At 33.0% G+C, this 18398-nt stretch overlaps 1 protein-coding gene across 2 annotated transcripts in view; it reads right to left on the bottom strand.

Moving 5' to 3' along the window:
* Positions 1–295: 295 nt before the first annotated feature.
* Positions 296–18398, bottom strand: part of CCDC122 (coiled-coil domain containing 122) — a 47519-nt gene continuing 29416 nt past the window's right edge. The window contains exons 4-7 of one of the 2 annotated variants that reach the window (XM_045839104.1): positions 14129–14527; positions 13243–13359; positions 4312–4378; positions 1233–1357 (exon numbers count right to left, since the gene is read on the bottom strand). In XM_045839104.1, coding sequence (XP_045695060.1) covers positions 4313–4378; positions 13243–13359; positions 14129–14527 — 582 coding nt within the window. In that variant the 3' untranslated portion in view covers positions 1233–1357; position 4312. Of the gene's footprint in view, positions 1358–4311; positions 4379–13242; positions 13360–14128; positions 14528–18398 lie in introns of both variants that reach the window. The other variant, XM_045839103.1, reaches the window with a different exon arrangement.

Raw genomic sequence — 18398 nt, 5'->3', positions numbered from 1 at the left:
TCAGGTTTTATATCAGTTATCTTACTGAATCTCAGGCACATGAAAATATAAGGAGAAAATAAACTTGTGATATCATTTTGATGTTGATTTGAAATCATTAAATTTTAAAGCATATATTTATAAACTATGTATTTAGTAAAGTACAGCATAAAGAATATGGTCAATAATATTGAGATAACTACATAAAGTATAAGATTGTCTAACCATTGTGCTGTACACCTAAAACTAATATAAAATAATATTGAATATAAACTGCAATTAAAACATTAGTTTCTTAAAAAATAGAAACCATGTATTTAATAATTAATATTTTATTTTTGCTCCTAAAAGTGTGAATCAATGGAGCCATGAGAAGGAACACTTTCATCTTAAAAGGCGCAAGTTAAATTCTTATTTGTTGTCATGGACATAGTATGCGTCTTTCAGTGAAAAAAAATACATGTTTGTACTGGTTAACTAAGTTAGGCTTACACAATGTTATTTTAGACAAGTAATAAAGAATTTAAAGACATAAACAGGAACAAAAAGTTATGTTTTGCAACACTCTAAAAATATGTTATCTAATAACAAAGAAAAATGATTGCTACCTTCTGGATGAAAGAGAAAACTAAGAAATATATCTGAGGTGTTGAACATAAAACAACATTATTATAAATGTCAATATTTATGGGCTACTGTGAAAGCAGTAGTAAAAAAAAACAAGTTCTCATAAAGCTTAAAACAGACAACCATTTAAATATCTTAACAACTTAAATTATTGTAAAGTCAAGGGTTTCTTCTAAATTTTTACTTTATGTGATAGTGAAGGCAACTGTTTATAAACTGGCATTCATGAATACAATATATAATATACATGAAAAATATTCACAGAGTCATCCATTATTCTGTAAGCATTCCTATTGTCTAACTACTGCTATCAATTGTAATGTTGGAAGCACTTTATCAACAATGACTGATTAGAAAAAAGAGAAATATATCTGTCATTAAGACAGACCTCTGATAGTGGAAGCTTATTGGTATTGGTACTGTATATAAACCTACATCCACTGTGTTGTATACCTGGAATAAATATAATATTGTATGTCAATTATACATTAATAAAAGTAAATAAATAAAATTCCAAAATAAAAATATGATTGATTTCTCAACATTCTGCCCCATAATTTTTGTGGGAATACTCTGTGTTCTACTTTGTCCTATGGCCATGTTAATCTTTCATTGCAATGCATTTTCTTAGATCAGCTGCAGTTTTTTCTAGTTGTTGAATGTCCCATTGCCATTGCCTTCTATTTGACTGAAGCTTGTTCACCTGACAATGCAAACGCTTAAGAATTGCGCCATATCTCTTATGTTGTACCTATAAAAAGAAGAACACATGTCAACAGGACTAGAGAAGGATAAATAGTAAATAGCCAGAATGTTTTTATTATCCTAAAGAGGTAAGCACTTGATTAGGAATTATTCACAGTAAAGGATAATAATAAAATAAACAGTATTATAACTTTTGACACATACATGTTACTGTGCTTTTTACATATAATTCTCATAACACCTTATTATGTGGATACTATGACACCCACTTTTGTATAAAGAAACAAAAGAGCAAAAGGATTAAGTAATTTAACCAAAGTTTCACATCTAGCAAGTGATGATGTTTGGGATGTGAAGCATCTGTGACAGAGTGCCTTTTACTTATCAAGCAGTTACCAGTTAAGAGCAATAATTTTATTTCTTTATCTAGTGATTCAGTGAGACATAGACCCATTGACCTAAAAGGTGCAGAACATATCCATTTCCCTGTCATTAAATAGATCAGTGTTTGAGCCAGACACTGAAGCACAGTGAAAAGTGCAAGGGCTTTGGTATCAGGGTACATGAAAGTAAAAAAGTCAACATTCCTGAGATTAGTCCTTTGTATAGTACTGAGACTATACAAAGAACTTTCAAAAAGCTTTATTGAGGTATAATTCACATACCATACAATCCACCATTTAAAGTGTACCATTTAATGGTTTTTATTATATTCACAGGGCTGTGCAGCCATCACCACAATCAATTTCAGAACATTTTCATTAGCCTAAAATGAAACCTAGTGCCCATTAGTAGTGACTCCCCATTTCCCCAGACCCACCCTTTGCACTAGGCAACTACTAATCTACTTTCTCTTTATATGTTTAGATTTTCCTATTCTGGGAGTTTTACAAAGTGTATCATATGGTATGTGGTCTTTTGTGACTAGCTTCTTTCACTTAATGTTTTTAAGGGCCATCCATGCTTTAGCATGTATAAATACTCCATTCCCTTTTATTGCCAAGTAATATTTCATTGGAAGATATACTACATTTTATTTATCCATTTTATCATTTGATGGACATTTGAGTTGCTTCCACTTTTTGGTTATTATGGATAATGCTTCCATGAATATTCATGTACAAATTTTTTGTGGACATGTTTTCTCTTCTTGGGGGTATAAGCGGTTTGTCCAGAAAGTATCCACCTACACAATGTGAAAAATGGAAACTTTTATTGAAGAAGATACAAGAAACATACATAGGAAAATAATGCCTCAGTCCCCTCAAAGTAGGCACCTTGGGACCTCACACAGTTCTTCCAATTACAATCAGCTGCCCTGTCATATTTTCCTAATCTCATCAATGGTCTCTTCTCTCCCCTTTCAAAGGTGATTTTAGTTTTGAGAAAAGTCAGAAGTCACAGAGCACCAAATCTGGGCTGTAAGGGGACTGAGTCAACTGGGTGATTTCATGTTTCACGAAAAAAGTCTGCATGAGATGTGATACATGAGTGAGCACATTGTCACAATAAAGCTTCCAATGACCCATAGCTCCAGCCTTCTGAATCATCCAAATGGTTTCCATGGAGGGATATTTAAGCTTAATGCAAAATTTGACGCAGATTTGTTGTTCTACTTGCTCAGTCATTTCGAATGCAATGTCCACACAGTACACATGCTCACTCAACAGTGTCTACTGTCCCCGATGACTAATACAAATAAAGATCAATTTGTCAAAACACCATGTCACCAAATTTATCAAAGTAACATATCAAAAATAAGTTTATAGCCTAAGAGGAATGTAGGGAGACAAGACCCTGGGTTTCTTGGGCCTTAAGATTCTGTCCCCAACCTGTCTCCCTTTTCTCTACCCCTCAGCTGTCATTGGGACCCAGATTATACCACTTGTTGACTCTCATCTTTCTCCCCCAGCAAAATGTCTCATTTTTCTTTCCCAGCTCCTCACTTAGTTAAAGGCTTCCTTACCTTTGTTATGGAATAGATCGTTTTGACAGTATGGTTAAAACTATGGATTCCTTAGAATGATGTTTTTCAATGCACAGAATGTGGAGAAAAGGGAGGTATATGGGGAATAAATGGTAATGAAATACAATAAAAATCTAAATATAAACCCATAAAATAAAACATAGAGGATTACAAAAAAGACAAATTATATTGAAGCACAGTTCTGCAGCAGAGGAGGGTAACTGAAATGAAGATACTCTAAGCATTACAACATACAGAAACAAAAACAAAGTGAAAACCTGTCAATTAGTACCACATAAATTGCTACAAAATTTGTACATTTTTGTAAGTTTTCAATTTTTGGTAGTTCTGCAAATTCTGAAAATTCATTCAAATTGGTGATCTTGGCTTGCTGATGATAACTTGGTAAAATAAAAAATGACTTAAAAAAGATTAGAAATAAATATGGAATAAACTGAAATATATTAAGTGATAAAGCTATACTCAAGATTTTTTATACATTGAATATATTCAAGAGGATGCATATCCATTTATATATGTATATATTACATATGCATATATATAGCAGTTATAATAATCGGAACAAATTTTTGGTTAATCAATAAATTTGGTTGGTGGTAAATTAACCTGCTTCTGAAATTGTTCTTCAAAAGTTAAAGTATGAAATGAATACACAACAGATCAGAATAGAGATGTGCAAGTTCCCCAGAGCTAGTGCTAAGTATCTTACTTATACATCTTGTTTATGTCTATCTCTCCAACTAGAATGAAAGTTCCACGAGGGCAGGGATTTTTATCAACTTATTTTGTTCACCACTCTATATTTAGAACTAAAAAGGATAATGGACACATTGTCTGAACTCAATAAATGTGTTGAATAAATTAATGAGACAATTTTTGTAAATCAAAGGGCTGCAACCCTGTTTTGAGAAGAACATTATATAAAATATATTGCTAAATCTTTATTGTTCACAATTCTCCATACATGTGACAAACATTTACACAAGGTTATTGTTTTACCATGGAGAACATACCTCACTTAAAAGATTTAGTGCTCACTTGCTGCCATTTGAATATGTCATGTAACCTCTTGTTCTTCAGCTGTTTAATTTAAAGAGTGATGGTTAAATATTTTAATGAAAGTATAAATATACAGATTTTTTTAGTGCAGGTCAACTTTTGACAAATTTATATACCCACATTTTGTGTATGTATTGCTGACTAATATTTCATATGAGCATACCACAATTTTCTTATCCATTCTGCTTTTGAGGCACAGTTTGAGGGACATTTGTGATGTTTCTATCTTAAGATTATTATTAATAAGGCTTCTGTGAGCATTCATATGCAAGTTTTTTTCAAGGACATGTCATTTTTCTTAAGTAAACAGTCAGTGAGGGAATTGCTAAGACATAGTTTAGGTGTATGCTAACATTTAAAAAAACTGTGAAGCCACTTTCCAAAACAATCACACTATTTTATAATCTCAACAAAAATGCACAAAAATTTTGGCTGCTCCACACCCTTGACAACATTTGGCAGTATCATTTGTTGTAATTTTGACAATTCTATTGAGTGTGAAATGTTACCTTTTCATTTTTTATGGCTTCCTTCTTCATTTCTCTGATTGTTAAATATGCCAAGTATCTTTTCATGTACTTATTGGCCATCTTATGCCTTCTTTTGTGAAATTGCTATTTACATATTTTACCTATTTTTAGAAATGATTATAGGAGTTCATTATCTACAAGTCCTGGGCATAAATCCTTTCTAGGATATACATGTTGCAAATACTCTTACTCCTTCTATAATTTTGTCTTTTCATTTTCTTTAAACTTTTTTCAATTACAGTTTACATTGAATATTATTTATATTAATTTCTGTATAGCATAGAGGTTAGACAATTCTAATTTAATGAAGTGATACTCCTGATAAGTCTAGTATCCACCAGATACCATACATAGTTATTATAGTATTATTGACTATATCCTGTACTTTACATCCCTGTGACTATTTTGTATCTACCAATTTGTACTTCTTAATCCCTTTACCTTTTTCACCCAGCTGTCCCATCCTCCCCCATGTGGAAACCTTCAGTTTTTTCTCTGTATCTATGAGTCTGTTTCTGTTTTGCTTGTTTATTTTGTTTTTAGGATTCACAAATAAGTGAAATCATATGGTATTTTTCTTTCTTTGACTTATTTCACTTAGCATAATATCCTCTAGGTCCACCCATGCTATTGTAAATGGTAAAGTTTCATTCTTTTTCTGGTGGAGTAATATTCTATTGTATGTACAGTATGCACTACCTCCTCTTTAGCCATTCATTTATTGATGGGTACTTCATTGTCTTTTCATTTGCTTGATGGTGTCTTTTGAAGAATAGAAGTCTCAAAGTTTGAAATCCAATATGTCATTTTTTTCCTTTATCATTAGTACATTTTGTGTCCTAAGAAATCTTTGGTTGACCTAACATAATGAAGATATTCTCCTATTGTTTCTTCTAAAAGTTTAACAGTTTTAGCTTTCCTGCTTAGATCTCTGATCCATTTCAAATAGTTTTGTGTGTGTTGTGAGGTAGGCAGAGGGGTCCATTGTTTCCATATAGATATTTGGTTGTTCCAGCATCATTTATGATAAGACTTTCTTCTTCATTGAATTATCTTGAAATCTTCATAAAATTGACAAAATGTGATTGATTTTTAAACTCTACTCTGTTCCATTGGTCCATTTATCTTTCACCAATACACACTTTCTTGATAACAGTAGCTTCATAATAAATCTTACTATAAGACAGGGTAAATATTACAACTTTGTTCTTCTTTTTCAAGATTGTTTTGGCTAACTAGACCCTTTGCATTTGCATATAAATTTTAAATGTTTGTCAATATCTACAAAAACACCTACTGCTATGTTTTTATAATCATTTTTATTGTTATTCTATTACAGTTGTCCCAATTTTACCCCTTTGCTCTCCTCTGCCCATCCCACCCCTGCTCCTACAGTCAGTTCCCACACTGTTGTCCATGTCCATGGGTCATTCATTCATGTTCTTTGTCTAGTATCTTCCCCTTCTTTCCACCATTATTCCCCTCTCTCCTCCCCTCTGTTCACTTGATCTCACCTATAAGAGGAATAATGAATGAACTAATGAACAAAAATAGAACCACAGGCATGGAACCATGGAAGCTACTGGGATTTTTATGAAATGGTGTTGAAACTATATCATTCTATAGGAAAATTAACATTTTAAAAATATTGAGTTTTGTAGAACATGAATATAGTATATCATTCCATTTATTTAGTATTATTTATTTCTTAGTAATATTTTTTATTATAGAAGTTTACATATTTTTTCATAAAAATTTTGGCAAGGATCCTTTGTTTTTAGTGTTAATAAAAAGCATTTTGCTTTATTTATTTCACTTTCCAGTTGTTAATTGCTACCCATAGAAACTATATAGAAATATAATTGATTTTTGTATTTTGATATTTTGTCATTAGACCTTTCTCACTAAATTCACTTACTGGTTTATTAGGGTTTTTTACGTTCCTTAATATAGAAAAATATTTTTCTCTTGTCTTATGGCACTGAGTACAACCTTCAATATAATGTTTTAGAGAAAAGATGGGATAAGAAATCTTTTCTTTGTTCCCAATCCTAGGGAGAAAGCATTCAGCATTTCACCAATAAATATGATATTGTTAGCAATAAGTTTTTTATAGATGCCCTTCATCAGGCTGAGAATGTTCCCTTCTATTCTTACATTGCTCAGAGCTGTTGGTATGAATTGGTGCTGAATTTTTCTAATGCTGTTTCTGCAACTATTGCATTAATTACACCTTTTTATGTCCTTCATTTTGTTAGTGTGGCAAATAACATTGTATGCTTTTTGAAAGTTGAACCAACTTTGCATTCCTGGTATAAACTCTGCTTGGTCACAAGGGATTATACTTTTTATATATAGCTGAATTCAAGTTTAAAATTTTTTGTTAGGAAATTTTGCATTTATGTTCATGAGGGACATTAGACTGTAATTTCTTTTTTGCTAATGTTCCTGTTCACTGTTTTGTACCAGATTTATGATGGCCTCATAACATGAGTTGGAATGAGTAGCATTTTCCACTTTCTGAAAGAGTTTGTATAGGCTGGGTTTTATTTCTTCTTTAAATGTGTGATAGAACTCACCAGTGAAGCTGTGCCAGTCTTAAACTTTCCTTATGAAGATGGTTTTAATTATGAATTCAATTTCAATAATTCCTACCCCACACTATTTATAAAGCTTAATTTGAAATGGATCACAGGCCTAAACATAAAGGATTTTCTTCTTGTGTTAGTTATATATTTGTTTTTTGGGGAATATGTCCATTTCACCTAAGTCATCAAACTTATTGACATAAAGTTATTCATAATAGGCCTTTATCACCCCCTTAAGTCTATAGACCTCATTATCCTATTGTTTCTTCATCAGTGTTGTGGTGGTTTATCTATTTTACTAGGCTTTTCAGCTTTTGCTTTGTCGATTTTCTCTGCTGCTTTTGTTTTCTATTTCATTGATTTCTGCTAGTTATTATTTCATTTCTTCCACTTGCTTTTGGCTGAATTTATTCTTTTTTTTTTTGTAGTCTCTTATGGTGGAAGCTTAGATAATTGCTTTAAAATCTATTTTCTTCTCTAATATAGTCACTTAAATATGTAAATTTTTTCTTTAAATACTACTTTTGCTATACCCCACAATTTTTCATGTGTGTGCTTTCATTATCATTCATTTTCAAATATTTTAAAATCAGTTTTGTGATTTCTCCTTTGACTTATGGGTTATTAGAATTATAATGCCCAATCTGTAATTTTTTATATATTATCTGGCTATATTTATTTTTCCTTTTTAAAATTAATTTTCAGCTACAGTTGGCATACAATATTATTTAGTTTCGGAGTGAACACTAATTTAAAGTATGGCCTCTGGGAGATAATCATGTGTCAATGTAGGTCCATCAGTTGAAACAAATGTACCACTCTGGTGGGAGATGTTGACAGTGGAGGAGGCTTGGGGGAGGCTGTTGGGGAGCAGGAAGCATATAGAACTCTCTGTACTTTCCATTTAATTTTGCAGTGAACTTAAATAATAGTCAATTTATTATTCTAACTATTGTTCTTGACTTTTTCTGGCTGCTTTTAAGATGATTTTTTCTTTGTATTTGGTTTTCAGTAGCTTGACAATTTCCTTATATATACCCTCCTCCTCCCATATTTATCTTGCTTACAATTTGCAGAGTTGTGTAATGAGTTATTTTTTGTCACATTTGGAGAAATTTTCTACAATATTTCTTTAAATATTTTTCTAGACATATATATATGAGGAGGGATTCCCTCTACCCTACCCCCCAAAAAGGAATTATCTTCTGGAGGGCAGGCCCCTTGTCGTACAGGCTTCCTCCACTATGTGAGTGTTCTAGGAACCCATGTGTATCAGTGCACCAGTTGGCATTGTTGTGAGAGTCTTTTCAGCTTCAGGGAATATTTTCTGAAGACTCTTTCAGTACGTTTGTCCATTTCATGATAGGTGATTTATAAGCCCATTTGCCCACACTGCACTTTGTGTTTAGCAGCTTTTGACCCAAAATTCCATGACCCCCATGTTCCCCCCTCCCTCAAAGCAACTTTATTTTGCTTATCTGGATGATAAAAGTCCTCAAAGGGAAATGTTTTGCAGATGTGGGAGAGGTGAAACAAAAAAAACAGCAAAAGCACTAAAAGGCATCAAAATTGATGAGTACAAAAACTGCTTTGAGCAGTGGAAAAGAGTCTTGGTGTATTGTATCAAATGGAGAGTACTTTGAAGGTGACTGAAGTTTCACTATGTAAGAATAAATATACACATTTTTATAAATAAATTCCAGGATTTGAGAGTCCCGCCTTGTAAAACAAACATAAGAAGTTTCTGAGAAATGGAGCAAAAAAGGAAGCTGTCCTGGGACCTCAGGACCCAAGGCATCATGTGGTGATGGGTTCCCTGGGTGATTTTGCCTCAGATATCACAGAGTGGATACTGGAGAAGACAGCTACCTGGAAATGCCCATTGCTGCAGACAAATAAGCTCCAAGTAAAGCCTACTCTCTCTGGCCAAAGAACTAGGAAAAGGGTAGCCTAGCAAGATAGAAAACTTTCAGATGCTAACTTCTAAAGTCAAACACTACAGAAAAAAAAGAAGGAAAAAAAAACTATGGCACCATCACCACACAAAACAGCAAAGGATGAGAGAAATGTCTAAATGTCCACCATTGCTAGGTTATAACTATGTGCCTCAATTCCTGTGAGGGTGGTGTCAAAGAAGGTTAACTGGGGAGCCAGGACTTTTCACTGCTACTGAGCAATAATGAACCATAAACTACTGGGTCAGTGGAGCCCATTTGGGAAGCCTGGCTTTCTACCCCATCTAGTGATTTCCCTCTCACTGAAAGAAGTCAGAGGAGACCTAGTGGAGAGTCATGATTTTCACTAGCATTTAGTACTAACAAGGCCTTATCTACATGGTATTAGTGGAGGCCACATTGGGGGCAGTAATGAGGTGCCCCTGCCCTTCCCACCCAGAGGGTTATCAGCACTGGCCTAATGGGCAGCCAGAACTCCCACACTTGGCCAGAAGTAACAAGAAGTCCTTCCTCCCTCCATGAGTGTCAACAGAGACTTAGTAGAAAATCTGAAATTCTACTACTACCCAGAAGTAATAATAATCCAAAGACTTAAAAATAATATTAGATAGAGTAGGTAGTAAACTAAGGCAGGGAGGAGGAGGGAAACATGCCTCAACCATTGACTCCACAGTCCTGAGCCTGGTCTGATAAGATTCCCAGGCTTTCCAAATATCACAAGCAGGGATAGCGTAGGAGGACGGGAGCTTTGAGACTTGGTGCTGGTAAAGGGAGCCTCTGTACCAATTTCACTAAGACAAACAGCCTTTACTAGTTGAGAAACAAAGCCTTTGTAGCTGTATATTATCCCCAAAGTTTAGAAGGGGAAGGAGGAAAGGGAACCTAAAAGTTGATTAAGGTATATAATCCTTGAACCCCAATAGTCAGGGCACTCAGATTAGCTAAGCCTACTTCTAGCCTCAGCTCAAGTGTATAGAACAAAATGTCTAACAAACTTACTAACAACTTTATTTCCTATGTATGTGGGGCATTCAGACTAGCTGGGTGTTTGTTTGCAGCTCTGTGCTCAACTGTGTTTCATAAACTTGGTATCTCATTTCCACTATATGTGCTGTCTCTTGCTTGAACTCATCTTTTGTGAGTGAAGGAAGAACCAAGGAACAAGCTCAGTGGGGGACAAGGGGTTCCTGACTTGGGTCTCTTCCCAATAACCATAACATCCAACATGTCCAGATTTCAATAGAAAATCACTCATGAAACCAAGAACCAGGTTCAGTAGCAGAATGCAAGGGAAGAGGGAAAAAATCAGTGAATAAAAGAACACTGGAAATTACTCAGTTTAAACAACAAAAAATAGACTGAAAAAAAAAATGAACAGAGCCTCAGGTACCTGTGAGGCTAAAACAAAAAAAGATCTACTATTTGTGTCATTAGAGTCCTGGAAGGAGCAAAGAAACAGGGCAGAGTTAAAAAAGTATTGAGATAAATAAACATAAGAGTTGAAAATTTCCCAAATTTGTCAAAAGACATAAACATATAGAATTAAATAGCTAAGAGTATTCCAAACAGGACAAATTTAAAGAAATTCATGCCAAAGCATATCACAGTAACACTTCTGAAATGAAAGACAGGAAATCTTGAAAGCAGCAAGAAATAAACACCATATCTCTAGGGAGAAAAACAATTTGAATGGCAGTAGATTTCTCATTAGAAATCATGGAGACCAGAAAGAAGTGGAAACACATTTTTGAACTGTAGAAAGCACTGTCCACCTAGAATTCTATATCCAGCAAAAACATCCTTCAGGAATGGAGAGGAAATGGACATTCTCAGATTAAAAAAACTAAAAGATTTTGCCAATAGCAGATCTAACCTAAGAGAATAAATTTAGAAGTGTTCTAAAGAGAAGGAATTGATAAAAGAAGGAATCTTAGAACATCAGAAAGGAAAAGAATGTGGTAGACCAAATATATGGGAAAACACATTAGATAAATGGAGCAGTCGTAGCTAAAGTGTATGAAGTTTCTTTTTCAGGCAGTAAACATTTCTAAAATTGACTGGTGATGGTTACACTACCTGTGAATATACTAAAAACCATTAAATTATGCACTTTAAATAGGTATAATGTAAGTGAATTATATTTCAATAAAGCTGTTTTTAAAAAACAGAATAGTGGTAGCCTGAGTAAAAGGACATAAGAGAACTTTCTGGTCATGATGAAAAAGTTTTGTATCTTAGTCTAGTTTATGGTAACATGAGTGTACATATACATTAGTCAAAATTAATCAAGTCAAACCCTTACAATTTGTGCCTTTGTTCTTATGACAGTTTTAACTCAATAAAGTATATTAGCAAAAAAATTATTAAGTAATCTCAAATTTCTTTCCAAAGTGCTTTTACCAATTTACACTCATATCAATAGTATATTAGAATTCAGGTGCTCCGCACCTTACCAATTGTAATATTGATAATCTGACAGGATAAATATGGGACTACATTGTGATTTAAATTATCAATCCCTTATTGATAATGAGATTACTCATATTTTCCATTGTTTTTTGGATATCCTTATTTTAAAAAAATTTGATACCATTTGATACCATTGATACTCAATGTTCTGCTGGCATGTTTGGCATTTTATTTCTAAATAATACATACATATATATGTTAAACATACCTTCTCTCAAAATGAATCTTGTTTTCTTTATTATTATGGTGAATTTCAATAACTGAGAAATTTATGATACAAAGTGATATTTAATTATGCAGTTTGTGTATGTGTCTTTTAAAAGAAATAACTCTCTGATACAAATGGTTAAGTTTGTCTCCTATATTGTCTTCAGTCCTCCTAGAAGTGTGCTATGACATATAAATCCAATTTTATTTTAACATTTTCTTGAGTTTTCTTTATTTATATGGCTAACCTATTTTGTTTCCACCTCATATGATGGTTATCTCTTGATAATTTTTTATATTTCACTAATTACTTTTCTATATCTATGCCACTTACATACTTTCTTACTATATATATAGTTTTATAATAAACTTTTATGTCTAGAAGGGTAAAAAAAATTTGTTAGATTACTAGAAAAATGTAAGAAAATGATGGTATTTCTTAAAGAGAATGTTTTATAAACATAAGGGTTTTTATTTTCAAATTCTTCAGATGCTTTTTAATTGTATCAAATTAATCACATGCAAAGTTAAAGACATGGAACTTTTTAATTTCCAAATTAATGTCTTAAGGGTTAAAATTATTTCTTTGCCCTTAACAACATATTCTTTTTCATTTTTATGTCCATTCATCTAAACAATAATGACTATAGGAGTCTACTAAAGGTACTCAAATATATTCTCATTTTTAATTTTTCATATCATTTTTAATTGGACTCAATAACTGCAAATGTGAAGGAGTTTGTAATATTAATGACTTCTATTATCTTACTCTATTTTGAGGAAATCCTGATGTCTGTCTTGAAATGGTCATCATTTTTTATTCAATAGCCTCTGCTCTCTAGTCATTATTCAGTCACCAGGTTGTTGGTGGAATGAAACCTTGCAGAATTTTTGGCCAGGTTTAAATATGAGTGATTGCTTGCTTTGTCTAAGTACATTCATATTTGAATAACTTTGAATGAGAGAGTTATCTCTCATTATCTATTAATGATTTGGACTTATCCAATCCTTTATATGGTTCCTTATTGTTCTCTAGCTGTTAGGAGGATTGAGAGTTAACTGTGCAAAGTCTGAATATAGTATAAGTTTAAGAAATGATCCCATCAAACACTGAAATCCAGGTAACTAAGACTTACCTCTATTTCTTTTCTTAATTTTTCATGTGTCTTATTTTCTACCTGAAGAAAACAAGTATTTTCGATGATAGATTCTTTTATAGTTGTAATTTCATCCTTTAGCTTTGTAATATCTTCCTGTATGTTTATAAAATTGAAAATATAAAGTCAAACAATGAACAATAAATATAAATCCAAGATTTTCAGTGTTTTTATAATATAAGAAAACTAGTCATGATATTTAATTTTGATAAATAGAATTGGAATGTTACTTCTACAGGAGCATATAATAAAAAAACTATTATCTATTATCCCAAGAAACAAACCACAGATTTAAAAATTTAGAACTAAAATCCAAATGAAAATAAGACATAAAGGATAGTGGCACCATGGTAATTATCCAGCAACAGTGTAAAGGATACTTGTAAGTCTCTAGCAACACATAATAGATATTTTAAGTTTGTCTCTTCCACTCTTTTCAAAGAATAGTAAAAAAATAGATGTGTAAACTACAATTATTAATTCATATTGTTTGCATAACAATATTAAGCATTCTAAACTGACTAGTCTTGGCCTGAATCCAATCACTTAGAAGCTAGGGTTTCAACATTTTTGTGAGTCACACTTTCTGCAACAAATGGATTAACTGTTCACCATGATTCTGTTTGACTATGTACTTTCATTAATCTACATGGGAGCTGGGTATGTCTTCTTTACACACTTGCACATTTGGCATAGATGTTACATAAGTCGTGTACTTATTCAAGTTTTTTAAAGTTATGAAAATATTAGTTTCTGAATCTAGTTAGAGCAGCCATGATATTTTATTAAGTTAATGATAGATGTATCACTTAATAAGTGTAAATTTAAAAGAATAGAAAAATATTTAATAAGTGATATTTCAAACCTGTACTTGTTTCATCCAGTTTCCTTCTGGATTCTGGAGATCTTGCCTTAGTTCCTCTTTCATTGTCTTTAGTTTTTTAACAAGATCTTGTTTTTCATGGAGTTCAGTCATAAATGGCCATTTGCTTTCTTCCTCCCTCAAACTGTCCTTATGCACTTTTATTTTTGCATAGTAATCATTATATCTTATCAGGTGTTCCTCAAAATTTTCTTGGGCTGCTTCTATGTCAAATTTAAGTTTTACATTTTCTATATGTAAAGATTTGATTTGCATTTCCAGGTTTTCACACTGACGTTTGCTATTCTCTATGGCAGCATCTTGCTGATAAGTTAGCCTTTCTATTTCTGTAGTTTCTGCAGAAACAGATGCTATTTGTTTTTCCAGATCATGAAATTCATTCTGTAAAATATTTCAACATTATTATTATCAATTCATGATATTCAACATGAGAGAAAAAGTTATTTTTCAATCCATTGTTCAAGCAGGAAACCACAATATGAGAAAATATTTATCAGCTATAGAAAAATGGATGTAAAATGGAAGGAAACATTCAATAACATAACAAGATTGTTATAATTTCAGTGGGAGCCCAGTTATATATTTCTTATTTTTAATAGTTTATTTTTATTGTATTTTTCCATTACCATTTATCTCCCCTCCTGCAATCACCACACAGTTATCTATGTCCGTGAGTCCTTTTCTTTTTGCCAGATCCCTCCACCCCCTAACACCATCCCCCAGAGCTGTCAACCTGCTCTCTATGAGTCTCTATTTTGCTTGTTACTTCAGTTTGTTCATTAGATTCCACATGTAGGTGGGATCATATTGTACTTGTCTTTCTCTGACTGGATTATTTCACTTAGCATAATGTTCTCTGGGTTCATCTATGTTGTCGCAAAGGGTAAAATTTTCTTTTTTATGATATTTCTTATCTTTTACTGTTCATGTAATTCTAAATATTAAAATTTTATTATTTGTTTTAACATCTTATATGTAAAAGATACCTTACAATCATTTAAATGATATATTTATATCAAAATACATACTGAAGAGAGACAACATGATAAAATGATAAAGCCCCGGGTTAAAAAATTGGAAAGACCTATGTTCTAGAGCCCTTACTGTTATTTACCAGTTGTTACCATCACACACAACAAACTTAATCAAACTATCCAAACCTAATTTTTCTTTATTTGTAAAATGAGTGTAAAAATGCTTACCTTTACCTCTCTGTGCATTTGGCAGTTCTAACAAACACTTCCTTTTTTAAATCTTAAAAGATTTTTTTCAAACACAGTTTACATTCAATATTATTTTATATTAGTTTCAGGTGACACAATCATATACTTTACAAAGTGTTTCCTTGATATTTTCAGTACCCATCTGGTGCCATATATAGTTATTCCAATATTATCAACTATATTCCTATGCTGTACTTTATATTCCATGACTATTTTATAACTATCAATCTGTACTTCTCAATTTCTTCATCTTTTTATACCTAGTCCTCCAAACTAACCCACCACCCTGGCAACCATCAGTCTGTTCTCTGTGTCTATGAGTTTGTTTCTTGTTTCCACACTACCGCTCTTCTCTGATTCTCCCCTGATATTTCTGAGCATTCATTTTCAGTCACAATGGTTCCTTCAAATGCAGGTTTTCCTTAGAGTACAGTCATCATAATTTCCTCCTTTCATTATCCACACTTGAGCTACATGTATGCTGATGATTCACAAAACTTAATTTTTGAGTCCTACACCCAGCTGCTACTAGCCATTTCAAATTCAGCATGTCCAAAAATCAGACTAATCCTCCCCTCATTTCCATCCTATTCTTCCTTGTATCAGTTATATATTGTCAGAATGATAAAACCTCAAACACTTAAAAATAAGTGTTTATTGCTTATGTGACTGGAAACAGCTGAAGATTGTGAGACATTGACCTCAGCTAGATTTGCTCAAATGTGTGGAGGTTGGATGGCTTTTAGATAGTTTAGTTTGGCTGACTGAGCCAGCTGGGGTGTCTTGCCTTTGCAACTCACATATCTTATCCTTGACTGAACCAGGCCAGGCATGTTCTTCTCATGATGATATCAAATGCAGAAGAACTGAAGCCCAATTATGGAAGAGGTTTTTCAAGCTTCTGTTTGAATAACATCCTGGCTGGTCACATGATGAAATTCACAGTCAAAGGTTAGATGTATGCCCATCCACTATGGGAGAGCATAATAATGATACATAGCAAAGGGTATGAATATACAAAACAATGAAGAATGGGACCAAAATGCAAATTACCTTATGCCTATTTTCACAAGTACCAAATTAACTAATGGTACTATTTTGGGGGCCAACCTTGTGCCCCTGCTTCTCCTTATTATGTAAATCTAACTGATATCAAACCAACCTTTTTTTTCTATCTAGTATGGTTCTACTCTGAACACTGTTATAATTTTGGGAGGGTGTCACTGCACTAAAAAGCAGACCCAGTCTATCCTTTTCCTGGCAAACAAGAGGGAAGTATACTGAAAAATACAACATGCTGATGAATCTCAGTATTTATCTCCAGTTCTGATATTTCAAATGCCCACTTGACATTTCTATTTCTATAACTAGTAGACATATTAACTATACATGTTCAGAAAAGAACTTTTAATTTACACACTCAATGTGTTCTTTCCCCAGTCATCTAATTTCAATAAACTGTACCACTTTCCACCCGAATACTCAAAAATCTAGAAGTCATTCTTGATTCTTCCCTTTATTTTAACCCCAACACCTACTTACCAGCAAATCTTGATGTTTTAGCCTCCAAAATAAAATCCCAAATTCACTGCTGACCATTTTTTTAGCAGAACTTAGCTTCTAACTGATCATCCTGCTTTCATTCTTCCCCCTGTACCTCAACTAAGTTCCATTAAAAATCAAATCATATTATATATTACTTCCCTGCTTAAGATCCTCTAATGGTTTTCCATTTCATTAATAATAAAATTCAAATCATTAATGTGGTTTACAAGGTCATATATGCTCTAGCCTCTACCTACATTTCCACCTTTCTTATAGTTTTCTCCCCATCTTCCAGCCCCCTTTCTGTTTATTAAATATGCCTAGCTCCCTCCCACCTAAGGGCATTTGTACTTGTCTCTACTTTAGAATTCCCTACCCCTAGCTATTACCTGTTAGTGTCTGCCTTTCACAATTCAGCTTTATTATTAATCCTCAGAGTAGTTTACCCTGAATCAAAATATAAATTAACCACCCACCCTCTTCTCAGAGTTACTCTCTACACATTCTATTGTATTTTTTAACATATCAATCAAGTTAACTTTTGTTTATTTCTTTATTGCTTGCCTCCCCTTACTAGAAAGTAAGCTCCATGGGTATAGTAACCTTGTCTATATCGTCTTTATCACAGTCTTCCCAGTTCTTAAAATAGTACCTGGCACAAAGCAGTGCTCAATAAATATTATTACATGAATGACTAGTGATGAATATGGAATCACCAGGAAAGGGACACATGCCATGCCAAGCAGATCAAGCTGTTGGCCCTATTGATTAATATGGGAAGCCATGGCATTTCCACTGATTTGGCCATCATTTCTTCTCTTTCCTGGACTAATATAATTGACTGTTTACTTTTCTCCCCAGCTTTAGACAGTTCCTCCTACAATCCCTTCCTCCTTCAATCTCGTCCACTAGAATTACATTTCTTGTTGTTGCTGTTCTTCCCCCTCACATTTCCTCCTCCCTCTCCCTCTTTCTTTCCTTCTCTTCCTCTCTTTCTTCTTCTTCCTCTTCCTCCTTTCCCTCCCTCTCTTCCTCTTTTTTTAATTTACAGATTTAATCAAGTATATTTGATGTAAATAAACTGCAGATATTTAAACTTTACAGTGTGATGAATTTTGACATACATTTATGCTCATGAAATCATCATAATGAATATAATAAAAATATCTACTATCCACAAAAGTTTCTTCCTGCTGCTTTACAATCCATCCTTCCCTCCTCATCTCTGTTTCTGGATAACAATTTACCTGCTTTCTGTCATTAAACATTAGCTTACATTTTTGAGAATTTAATATAAATAGAATTATATAAACTATACTTCTTAAAATCTCACTCCTTTCACTCTGCATAATTGAGATTCATCCATGTTGTTGGATGTATCAGTAGCTCTTCCTTTTTATTGCTGAGTAGTTTTCCTTATGTGAATATATCACATTTTGCCTAACCATTCATCTGATGGGCATTTAGGTTGTTTCCAGATTTCC

This window comes from Phyllostomus hastatus, unplaced genomic scaffold (genome assembly GCF_019186645.2).
Source record: "Phyllostomus hastatus isolate PE091 unplaced genomic scaffold, TTU_PhHast_1.1 phas_contig_29, whole genome shotgun sequence".
Taxonomy (NCBI): Eukaryota; Metazoa; Chordata; class Mammalia; order Chiroptera; family Phyllostomidae; genus Phyllostomus; species Phyllostomus hastatus.
The sequence above is the reverse complement of the archived record's forward strand: the minus strand, read 5'-3'. Positions and strand labels throughout refer to the sequence as shown.